The 12,262-nt window shown below is 43.1% G+C and overlaps 1 protein-coding gene across 3 annotated transcripts; it reads right to left on the reverse strand.

Annotated features, from left to right (window-relative positions):
- Nucleotides 1–1,074: 1,074 nt before the first annotated feature.
- On the reverse strand, nucleotides 1,075–8,040 carry hnrnph3 (heterogeneous nuclear ribonucleoprotein H3 (2H9)). 3 transcript variants are annotated; one of them, XM_049716962.2, is made up of 11 exons: nucleotides 7,877–8,040; nucleotides 7,075–7,167; nucleotides 6,563–6,718; nucleotides 6,344–6,487; nucleotides 5,131–5,269; nucleotides 4,480–4,679; nucleotides 3,945–4,043; nucleotides 2,195–2,310; nucleotides 1,986–2,121; nucleotides 1,773–1,826; nucleotides 1,075–1,701 (listed from the first exon to the last, which is right to left on the reverse strand). In XM_049716962.2, exons 1-11 carry the CDS (start codon nucleotides 7,956–7,958, stop codon nucleotides 1,634–1,636), a joined length of 1,287 nt encoding a protein of 428 aa, XP_049572919.1. In that variant the 5' UTR covers nucleotides 7,959–8,040; the 3' UTR covers nucleotides 1,075–1,633. The 3 variants fall into 3 exon arrangements, with proteins under 3 accessions (XP_049572919.1, XP_049572922.1, XP_049572920.1); XM_049716965.1 differs by lacking the exon at nucleotides 7,877–8,040 and adding an exon at nucleotides 7,565–7,860; XM_049716963.1 differs by lacking the exon at nucleotides 7,877–8,040 and adding an exon at nucleotides 7,442–7,575.
- Nucleotides 8,041–12,262: the final 4,222 nt, after the last annotated feature.

A 12,262-nucleotide genomic window follows, 5' to 3' on the forward strand; every position in this document is an offset into this window, starting at 1 on the left:
GTCTCGTGTCACAGGTTAATTCAGGTCAAGAAGCTCGTCCCCCCAGTCGAGCCCGCAAAGCTAGCAAAAATGAACAAGAAACAGAGATGTTTGGAAAAAAGCCCAATGAGGAGATGGAAGAAGAAGAGGCTACGACTTCTAAGAAAAGGAAAGCTGCATTTAACTACTTCAAATAGGGATTTATCGCCGCCACAAGTGACTCTGACGCGCCAAGCAAGCCCACTCTGCATAATATGTGACGACCGGCGACAGGCTAGCTAACGAGGCAATGAAGTCTTCAAAAGTGCTTGGGCACATGGAGACCAAGCATCCTGTATTAAAAGACAAACCTTAACCACTTCGGGTGTCATTGTCTCCGCTAACGCCGAGATGGGACCGGCCGGCTCGTTAACGAGAAACAAGCTCAGTGCTCCCACTAATTCAACGTAATGGTGAGTTTTATTTTCATGTCGTTTATACTTGTTTTTATGCCAGTCGTATCATTTTATTTAATCGTATTTACATATTATAAATGTATTTATTTAAATAAATGTATTATTTATTTAAAGGCCGGTCCGCGAAAATATTTCTTACACGTAACCGGTCCGTGGCGCAAAAAAGGTTGGGGACTACTGCTTTAAGGTTAATTGTAGAAAACAGCAAGGTACTAGTTCACCAGTCCAATGACACATTGCTGTTGGGTCGAGGCACAATTGCAGTGAATACTGTTTCAGGAATTGATTTCTAATTCATTGTCAAGTATTCAATCTCATTTGGACTTGGCCAATCTTGACGACATGGAAGTTGTCCACTTTTGTTTTTCTATTTTCCCCCCCGTGTTTAATAACCCACTTGTGACTAGCACAAGCGCCTCATTTTATACACTGCAATTTTGCTCTTATTTATAAAAGTCCCAGTTCTCAAGGGCATGTGCAGTTTTTTGTTAGTGTTTATATTCTTAACCAAAAGTGAACTTTATCATCACATTGTTGATTGCCAACAGTATGCTGCCTTGACTGTAGCAGTTTTGATTAAATGAAATGATAAACCTGATTATTTTGTCACATCTTTTCTTCATATACGATGTACAGCAAATAAATGATAGGCCATTTAATACAAAAAAATGTATTGGGCAAAATGTATAACAGCTATAAATGGGAGAATTCAGTTGTAATACATTTTTCACTCTCAAGATATTGAACCTTAAAACATTTCCCAGTTTGACAAAATTCTAACACACAGGCTCACATTTGCCAAATTTAAAAGCAAAATTAAACTGAAAATGTGTCTCCAATCTATGTGGTAAGATGCCAAAAAAGAATTAACTTTTTCAGAACTTTTCTAAATCAATTTCTCAAGAATGTTGGTACAAGTGTACGAGTGACATTTGTCACAAGCTTCTTACACGTGGTACTAACTGGTCTTGGCAACTGAAACCACGATTGATTTTCACATTACACCAGACCATAATCCAGCTTCTATCACTTTCAGTCTTCTTAACAAAACTGAATAACTCAATGTAATTCCCTGTGCTGTATGCATTTTTAAATAAGTAAGAAAGGAAGAAGTGGTGAAAGACCAAAACTGTTGTCAAATCAGATAGGAGATAAATGTGGCCATTGAGCAACATGAGAAAGGAAGTCAGGTTTTGACATCAGTATGCGCCTCGCAGCCCGCCGCTCCGCGAGCCGCCACCTGAGTTACTATAGTACCCACCACGACCTAAAAAGAGCAGGACAGCGTTAGGTGTTTATTTTTTATGACAACTAAGCAGAGATTTGACAAACACGTACTCGTTTCGGCTCCGCTGGCTGTCGAGTTGAGAAAGAGCTCGATGTAGCGGTGCTCTGTGGAGAAAAACAATCGAAGATCCCTCAAGTGGATACACTTTTTTCCCTTGAAATATTGCAAGATAATTGTAATTGCTATGGCATGGAGGAGGGTTATGTGTAATTGGCATTATGATTATATGGGGGGGAAAAGATAACAGAGGAGACAGGGCATACGCATGTTGTGCTTGTCTTTGGACATGGCAGCCACAGCGTCCTCGTGGGAGCGGAACTCCACATCAGCCTCCCCTGTCAGCTTGCCGTTGTGAGTGATGTCGATATGGACTCTCAGTGGGTTCAAAGGTGAAAAGAACTGGAAAGGAAACACAAAATGTTAGACAACAGCAACACTGAGCCATTTAAGCGTTCGGGCGCCTTTTTCTCACTTTAGCGACGTCCATCTCGCTGGCGCGGAAAGGCAGACCCCTCATGTGGACAAAATGGCCACCGCCACTGCCGTGGTAACTTGAGCTTACTTCAGATTGACGACTGTAACTGTTGCCTAGTGACAAATACAAATCCATAATCACTTCACAGGTTTCTTTTATATCAAACAAATGGTTTTAGGTTATTCACCTGACATGTTTCGGCGGTTTCTTCCGCCTTCATCAGAGTGTCACAGATGTGATGGTGACGCGTCTTTATCAGCTGATCGATCGACGAAGGCGCGGCTCACCTGTCAGATTTGACAGGTGAGCCACGCCCTCCGCTGTCCATTCACCTCTCCAGAATGCTGTTCCAGGTTTGAGAGAGCATATAGGCTCCCTCATCCCTGTTGATGGTTCTCGGGCCCCGCTTGCGGATCTCGATAGCCTCCCTGATCCAACGCTGATGTTTATTTTCTTCAGTGCGGATGACTCTGGCCTTCTCCCAGTCCATGATGTGGTTTTCTCTTTTACAGTGATCGGTTATGGCTGACTTGTAGTGCTCCTGTTCTGCTTGTAGTTTTATTGCTCTTGTTTGTCTTGTTGCCGTCTCCTTCTCACACTCCTTCTTGTGTTCTATTTTTCTTGTGATGAAGTTTCTCCCTGTCTCTCCAATGTATGATTTATTGCATGATTTGCATGGAATTTCGTATATGGAATTGCATTTGTGCAATTGCATTTGTGCAATTCCATATACGAAATTCCATGCAAATCATGCAATAAATCATACATTGGAGAGACAGGGAGAAACTTCATCACAAGAAAAATAGAACACAAGAAGGAGTGTGAGAAGGAGACGGCAACAAGACAAACAAGAGCAATAAAACTACAAGCAGAACAGGAGCACTACAAGTCAGCCATAACCGATCACTGTAAAAGAGAAAACCACATCATGGACTGGGAGAAGGCCAGAGTCATCCGCACTGAAGAAAATAAACATCAGCGTTGGATCAGGGAGGCTATCGAGATCCGCAAGCGGGGCCCGAGAACCATCAACAGGGATGAGGGAGCCTATATGCTCTCTCAAACCTGGAACAGCATTCTGGAGAGGTGAATGGACAGCGGAGGGCGTGGCTCACCTGTCAAATCTGACAGGTGAGCCGCGCCTTCGTCGATCGATCAGCTGATAAAGACGCGTCACCATCACATCTGTGACACTCTGATGAAGGCGGAAGAAACCGCCGAAACATGTCAGGTGAATAACCTAAAACCATTTGTTTGATATAAAAGAAACCTGTGAAGTGATTAAATAAGGAAAAACAAAATGAACTTAGTACAATTAAATCCATAATCAGCCAATTATTTATTCAGGCTCTACTAATTATTATCAAGGAATGGGACACACCAACACATCAAATGAACTGATTAATTTTCTGTTCTCTCTCGAATGACCTTAAAATCACAAACTTGTTCAACGATTAAAATCCAATCCCATTTACATGAACTAATTGAATCCTTCCTAAGTTTGGGTTACTGGTTTTAAATTCTTAATAATTTATTTTGGTTTATCCACCAGATGGCACTGCCCCTTTTTCTCTACAAAGGTGCCTTGCAATTTAAAGTGTCTTCATCGGCAGCTTCATAAACCTTCACTCTGCACTCTGTCTAAATAACTAATTGAATAAACAGGGTTAAAAATGCAAAGCATATTTTTCAAGGTGACTGTAAGCGCTCAAGTTAAAAGTGATTGCGATTTTGGTCAGAAAGTTACCTCTTGCTCCTCGCTCATCTCTTCCGCGCTCATCATACATGCAGTTCCCAAAGCCATAGTTGTTTAATCCATTGTAGCCATCAAAACTATGTCCGTAACCTAGACACGCACAGCAATAACAATTAGAAAAACAGAAACAAAGTTACTTTTGTTTCACACACATAAGCCCAGTTTAGACAGCAAAAAAAGCTGAACTGTCTTCTTTTAATGCGACATCCTCCAATGACCTCTCGACTGGCCACTACCTAAATACAGTGTATTTGCATTTACCTACTTTTTAAAAACATTTACACACAATTTCTACTCGTGTGTATGCATTTTATTAGAATCGCTTTTTAAGTATATTGTTTTTAGTTCTCAATGATATTAAAGTGCAATTTTGATGTTCAAATCACGCACGTCACAATACTTAAGTATGGTAATCTTACAGAGGAAAACTGGTCTTGTTTTTAACAAACACTTCCAACTTGACTCTGAGACGTCTTTCGCAAATCTTGTGTGACATCAGATCAGCGAGCATCTCAAACCTACTTACCTCCCCCATAGCCCCCTACGCCCCTCATGGAATCCATGAGAGAGTTGCTGCGACTTGGACCAGAGCTAAAGTACCCCCCCCGGGGGCCCTCCATCACCGGTCTGTCGTAGGGCCCCGGTCTCTGGCCCCCGATGACCCGCCGGGGTTCGTCCAGGTAGTCTCGGATCTCGACGCGACTGCTCTTAAAGATTTCTATGTACCTGCGAGGAGAAAGGCAGGCAGGCCGACCGCGGCGAGTGAGGCGGGTGTGGAAATGGCTTGTGTGGCCAGCAAACAGACAGAAAGATAAGACACAGAAAAGACAGATATGCCTAACAGTGTTCTACCTGGACAAAATGTCTTTAAATGCACTTGCTCTACCCCAGACTCGGCAAACTGCCTCTACAAGCCCGATGCCCCCCATTAAACTAAGACTATAGATATGTAGGAAATAATACAGTTCATAAGAGCTGACACACATTACTTGTACAGAATGCATTGTATGAAAGCCCCACTTAAAAGTGTCATTATTCTAGCAGACCCGCCCCCCCTTATTTATTTATTGGCATTAAAAAGTAACAGAAGACATCCCCTAGTAGAGTATAGTACAGTATGGACTAGAGTAGAAGAAGCCCAACCCAGTCCAGCCCGTCCCCTTGCCGTCCGTCCCACCTGTGCCCTATCCTTTCCTTGTGTTTCCCCCGAGCCTTTTCTGCTATCTCCTTTGAGGCAAACTGCACGAAGGCTTCCCCTGTGCTCCTCCCCTGGTAGTCCACTGGCAGAGTAATCCCATTCGGCACGATTCTCAACCCTTCAACCCAAGCACACAAATACATAAGTCGGTAGGCAGGTAGACAAAAACCCACTGGAGCTTTCAGCTGGAGGACAATTCATGAGGGCCACAAGCTAGAGAGCTTTAACAAGACTAAATTCAAACTAAGCATGATTGTGCTTTATGGAATAGGCCCAGAGGATAACAAGAACTGGCCTGGAGTCAGCAAACGACAGTGAGAGGCTCGGTCAGTGCCACGCTTGTACTAATTACTGGTAAGAAAGTGAGAAGTAGACCTTTGTACATGAGGGAGGAGCCAAGTTTAGCCTAAATGAAAATTGCAAGTGAAAAAAACGAATCGTGAGCAATGTCTTAAGAAACTGAAATGGTTTGATATTGTTTTGTGGTCGTAGGAAATATCACTATCGGCAATTGTGAACAGCTTGAGAGGATGTCATTTTTTGCTATTTGCGGCAGGGAGCAGTCCCCGTGCCATGCCCTTGACTTACTGTACTCGGAACACCTATGGTTCAGCTATGAAAATATTAAAATAAAATAAAAATTTCACATTTATTTTTCCAATTCTGGGATTTGTTTCAGTTCTCTCGATTCCAAATCAGCTTTAAATAAGTTACTTTGCAATTCTAACAATGGGAGCCACAAAAAGAAGCATATAAAAAAAGGAGCTCACAAATGAATCAATCAAATCAATAAATTACTCAGCTCGACAGCATTTTTTGTTGATGTTGCATAAAACAATTTTGAGTACTTAAGCAACGTTCGTCACTTGTGAAGGGCAGTGGAGCTGACCCCAGGGCAGTGTCATGCATCACTCATTTCCCCTGACCCGAACAAACCCCGGCCTATTCCATTGCTTAATCTGCTCAATATAGATCATAAACATGAAATTATTTGTCAACAACATATCTACAAGGTAAACATACTACAAGAACAAACAGACATATGCAGACATGCAATGCAACCTATATTAAGTTTCTGAAAGATTCTGTTATCTTGAGGTACTTCATATTACATACAGGAAATCAAATTGAGCAATAGATAAAACGTTTGTGAAGCATAGTAAGCTAATGGGAGTGTATTATGTGGACCTACCTGAAAAGAACTGAACGATTTCCTCCTTGCTGCAGCCAAAGGGCAGGCCTCGGAGTCTCAGCATGCAGCCACTGGAGCTGTCGTAGTCAGCCGGGCCGCTACGCTTCAGCACCCAGTCCATTTCGCTTCGGTTTGACTTGAACACTGTTGCGTATATTACACACCATACACGATTAGCAGTTCAATAGAGTTTGTTTGTAAATTCAAACTGTCCCTTACCTTCAATGTATCGGTGTCCCATGTATTTGCGATCTTTACAAAGAGCATTCTTGAAATCGTCTGATGTTTTCAACTCAATAAAGGCTTCCCCACTGGGGCGGCCTTCTTTCGAGTAGGTAAAACACACTCCGTTGACTTTGCCTACAATGTCACAGTCTGAACACAAGACATTTATTTACATTAACTTTGGGAAAAAAAAAAAGAAGAGGCCCAGAAAGGTTCTGAGCTAAAGACAAACACATTCAACCATTTATAGCTATTTAGCTGCAAACAATTAAATAATCATTACATTAGAAGCCACATTGGTTTGTAATGAAAACAAGTTGTTATACAAACAGATAATAGAAATTGCATCATGCTGTGCAGTGTGAATGTCGATGGCATAACATTTCTAGAACTGCACCAAATCCACAGTACCCAAGGGCAACCTATGTTGTGAATCACTGCTATTTAAATACAAATTGAACTTGATTTACATTAAATTCTGTGAATACGTGTCTGCTCGGTCTCACCTGAGAAGAAACTGGCCACTTCCATCTGGGTGCAGGTCCAAGGAAGGCCTCTGATTCTAACTACGTAACCTTCTTCGTTCGACGACATCCTCACTGGCACACAAGAAGTACAAAAGTAACAAATAAATTAAACAAGCCTTACTAGGCATATTTTTCAAAAATATAAATATATGTATCATTAACAGTAGCGATTGATAGTCTTCTTGAGCACCACAAGTCACATTCAAGTTCGTTGAAAACAATTTGGAATACTGATGTATAAACTGCACAATTTCTAATTATGGGCAACAGTAATCATTCTAAATCTCGACTAATTGTTTGACACATAGGTGTACAATTGTTGGTGGTTATGACGGAGGTTGGTTACCTTTCATTTGCATATAATCCCGCTTTGTAACAAGGTTGGCAGTTTCCAACAAACCCAAAATGTTCCTATGGAAACTTTAACAACAAGCAAAGCAACCGCCTAAACTTTACAGTAGTTATATACCTGTGTATGGCTGACGTTGCGAAGAACGCCTCTCCAAGCGTATCAAGAGAAACGTCACTACAGTTGATGACTGTTCTTTGATAACGATACGACGACATTTGTTGTCAGCTCGCTAGGCTAGCGCTTATCTGATGAATGTGAGCTAGTGAAGAGTAGCAATTAGCTTCGGCTAACAGCGGTCAAATGTACAAAGCGCGCAAGCACAATTCAAGCCCATCAATGCATTGTCATTTCATATCAAGAATTTGGCACTGATGACGAATGCAACCCAAGTACCCCATTATATATTTTAAAAAGGCAAAATTGTCTCACAATATCGTTTAGTGGCACCGGTATCTTCCGTCTTGTACCAGCAAGCCTCAGGTGACACTTCCTGTAATCCCTCTACCGCCATTCTCTCGCGAGACCGGTATTTGACTACACTACTAGTTCACTATTCCGCTATGTTCTCGCGTTACTTTGACACAACGAAAGGACTTAAGTAAAAATAAAAACGATTTTTTCCCCTTGTATTTTAGATTAGGTTATTGCTTATTAGGCCTAAGATCCCGCGACATGACAGGCAGTCGAGAAACAATAAACCTGTGTACCACCTGTTTCCTTCCAGTCATGCAGCAGAAAAGTAGTGATGTGCATTCCAGTTCATTTAAGTGAACTGAATCTTTAGAATCATATGACTTCAACCAGTAGGTGTCGGTAATGCGCATTAAAACGAAGAAGAAAATGACGTAACTTCCCGTTCACGAACGAGTAGCGAATTGCGTTGCAGTGAACGAGTCAGTGATTTGCATTTCCAGTTCATCGCGAGAACGGATCAGTGAGGGAACGAATCCTGACTTTCCCGTTCGCGAACGAGTTAATCATTAGCCTTCCTTCCCCCCGTGCATCAACGGATCAGTCAGTGAACGTGTTGCGTCTCCCTCCTGGCGTGAACTGTGTAAGCCAGAATGTCGATTTACGATTTGCCAAGGAAAGAAAGAACCACTCACTGAAACACCACTTCTTTTATGCACGTTTTCTCCATGCTAATGGCTAACTTTATTGCATGAAGGGATGCGCCGTTATGCAACAACGGGGAGATTATGCTTCTCTTTGGGTAATCTTGATTTTATAACGCTTATAGTAGTTTTTAAATAACGTGTATCCATATATACGCCTAAATATTGTTATCCAATATATCTACTGCAATTTCACATTAGATTGCTGGTTTGAAATTTACATTTAATATCATTATTTTTTTAAAATAAACATTTATGTTAACACTTGTCTGGTGTTTTATTCCTTGTTTTTATATTCGCCAATAAAAATCAGATATTTGGTTAACTGCTTTATATGACAATATGTGTTTTACGTTGTTATAGGAGTTGGTGTCCCCCAAAATAACAAATGTCGACATTAAGGATGTTTAATGCAGAACGTGAGGATGAACTGATCATTTGAATCAGGTGTGTTTAACGAGGGAAACTTGGAAAACATGGAGGAATGTGGCCCTCGAGGACTGGACTTGGACACCCGAGTGCCAAAAGTCCCAATGATCGTGAGCAGCAGGGGGGGCCCCATTTCAACCCCTTACACTGAGTGCCAAGCAGGGAAGAAATGGGTACCATTGTTATAGTCACTGGTATGACTCGGCAGGGGTTTGAACCCACAACCTCCCAATCTCAGGGCGGACACTCTCCTCTTAGGCCACTGAGCTGGTAAACACTTGTATCGTAGTATAACACTTATAGTCGTTTTTAAATAACGTGCAAACGCCTAAATATTGTTAGCCAATATATCTACTGCAATTTCACATTAGATTGCTGGTTTGAAATTTGCTTTTAATATTATTATTTTTAATAAACATTTATGTTAAAACTTGTCTTCACTGATATAGTCGCTTGTGAGCTGCTCCATAAAACCATACGTGTTCCATGCACTGAAAGCAAGGCTTCCATAGGGTAGTGGTTAGTGCTCTGGGCTTTCACCCCAGCCACCTCGGTTCGAATCTCAGTGGGACCAAAAAAATTTTATCATAGAAAATTTGCAACACAGTTGCTCGTGTAACCATATAACCATACACTTCCTTAGAGTTAGGGTTAGAGCTAGAATTAGGTTTAGAGCTAGTGTAGGGTTAGGGGTAGGATTAGAGGTAGGGTTAGGGTTAGGGTGAGAGCTAGGGTTAGAGCTAGGCTTAGGGTTAGAGTTAGTGCGAGGGTTAGAGCTAGGCTTAGGGTTAGAGCTAGGGTTAGGGTTAGAGCTAGGCTTAGGGTTAGAATTAGAGCTAGGGTTAAGGTTAGAGCTAGGGTTAGAAGTGGGGTTAGGGTTAGAGCTAGGGTTAGGATTAGAGCTAGGCTTGGGGTTAGGGTTACAGTTAGAGCTAGGGTTAGGGTTAGAGCTAGGCTTAGGGTTAGAGTTAGTGCGAGGGTTAGGGTTAGAGCTAGGCTTAGGGTTAGAGCTAGGGTTAGGGTTAGAGCTAGGGTTAGGGTTAGAGCTAGGGTTAGGGTAAGAGTTAGAGCTAGGGTTAGAGCTAGGGTTAGGGTTAGAGCTGGGGTTAGGGTTAGAGCTAGGGTTAGAGCTGGGGTTAGGGTTAGAGCTAGGGTTAGGTTTAGAGCTGGGGTTAGGGTTAGGGTTAGTGTTAGAGCGAGGGTTAGGGTTAGAGCTAGGGTTAGGATTAGAGCTAGGCTTGGGGTTAGGGTTAGAGTTAGAGCTAGGGTTAGGGTTAGAGTTAGAGTGAGGGTTAGGGTTAGAGCTAGGGTTAGGGTTACAGCTAGGCTTAGGGTTAGGGTTAGAGTGAGGGTAAGAGCTAGGGTTAGAGCTGGGGTTAGGGTTAGAGCTAGGGTTAGGATTAGAGCTAGGCTTGGGGTTAGGGTGAGAGTTAGAGCTAGAGTTAGAGTTAGAGTGAGGGTTAGGGTTAGAGCTAGGGTTAGGGTTACAGCTAGGCTTAGAGTTAGGGTTAGAGCTAGGGTTAGAGCTAGGGTTAGAGCTGGGGTTAGGGTTAGAGCGAGAGTTAGGGTTAGAGCTAGGATTAGGGTTAGAGCTAGGCTTAGGGTTAGGGTAAGAGTTAGAGCTAGGGGTAGGGTTAGAGCTAGGGTTAGGGTTAGAGCTAGGGTTAGGGTTAGAGCTGGGGTTAGGGTTAGAGCTAGGGTTAGGTTTAGAGCTGGGGTTAGGGTTAGAGCTAGGGTTAGGATTAGAGCTAGGGTTAGGGTTAGGGTTAGAGCTAGGGTTAGGGTTAGAGTTAGAGTGAGGGTTAGAGCTAGGGTTAGGGTTACAGCTAGGCTTAGGGTTAGGGTTAGAGTTAGAGCTAGGGTTAGGGTTAGAGCTAGGGTTAGAGCTGGGGTTAGGGTTAGAGCGAGGGTTAGGGTTAGAGCTAGGGTTAGGGTTAGAGCTAGGCTTAGGGTTAGGGTAAGAGTTAGAGCTAGGGTTAGGGTTAGAGCTAGGATGAGGGTAAGAGTTAGAGCTAGTGTTAGGGTTAGAGCTAGGGTTAGAGCTGGGGTTAGGGTTAGAGCTAGGGTTAGGTTTAGAGCTGGGGTTAGGGTTAGAGCTAGGGTTAGGATTAGAGCTAGGCTTGGGGTTAGGGTTAGAGTTAGAGCTAGGGTTAGGGTTAGAGTTAGAGTGAGGGTTAGGGTTAGAGCTAGGGTTAGGGTTAGAGGTAGGCTTAGGGTTAGAGTTAGAGTGAGGATTAGAGCTAGCGTTAGGGTTACAGCTAGGCTTACGGTTAGGGTTAGAGTTAGAGCTAGGGTTAGGGTTAGAGCTAGGGTTAGAGCTGGGGTTAGGGTTAGTGTTAGAGCGAGGGTTAGGGTTAGAGCTAGGGTTAGGGTTAGAGCTAGGCTTAGGGTTAGGGTAAGAGTTAAAGCTAGGGTTAGGGTTAGAGCTAGGCTTGGGGTTAGGGTTAGAGTTAGTGTTAGAGCGAGGGTTAGGGTTAGAGCTAGGGTTAGGATTAGAGCTAGGCTTGGGGTTAGGGTTAGAGTTAGAGCTAGGGTTAGAGTTAGAGTGAGGGTTAGGGTTAGGGTTAGAGCTAGGGTTAGGGTTACAGCTTGGCTTAGGGTTAGGGTTAGAGCTAGGGTTAGGGTTAGAGCTAGGGTTAGAGCTGGGGTTAGGGTTAGAGCTAGGGTTAGGTTTAGAGCGAGGGTTAGGGTTAGAGCTAGGGTTAGGGTTAGAGCTAGGCTTAGGGTTAGGGTAAGAGTTAGAGCTAGGGTTAGGGTTAGAGCTAGGGTTAGGGTTAGAGCTAGGGTTAGGGTTAGAGCTGGGGTTAGGGTTAGAGCTAGGGTTAGGTTTAGAGCTGGGGTTAGGGTTAGAGCTAGGGTTAGGATTAGAGCTAGGCTTGGGGTTAGGGTTAGAGCTAGGGTTAGGGTTAGAGTTAGAGTGAGGGTTAGGGTTAGAGCTAGGGTTAGGGTTAGGGTAAGAGTTAGAGCTAGGGTTAGGGTTAGAGCTAGGGTTAGGATTAGAGCTAGGCTTGGGGTTAGGGTTAGAGTTAGAGCTAGGGTTAGGGTTAGAGTTAGAGTGAGGGTTAGGGTTAGAGCTAGGGTTAGGGTTACAGCTAGGCTTAGGGTTAGGCTTAGAGCTAGGGTTAGAGCTAGGGTTAGAGCTGGGGTTAGGGTTAGAGCTAGGGTTAGGTTTAGAGCGAGGGTTAGGGTTAGAGCTAGGGTTAGGGTTAGAGCTAGGCTTAGGGTTAGGGTAAGAGTTAGAGCTAGGGTTAGGGTTAGAGCTAAGGTTAGG

This window comes from Syngnathus scovelli, chromosome 4, assembly GCF_024217435.2.
Source record: "Syngnathus scovelli strain Florida chromosome 4, RoL_Ssco_1.2, whole genome shotgun sequence".
NCBI classification, from domain to species: Eukaryota; Metazoa; Chordata; class Actinopteri; order Syngnathiformes; family Syngnathidae; genus Syngnathus; species Syngnathus scovelli.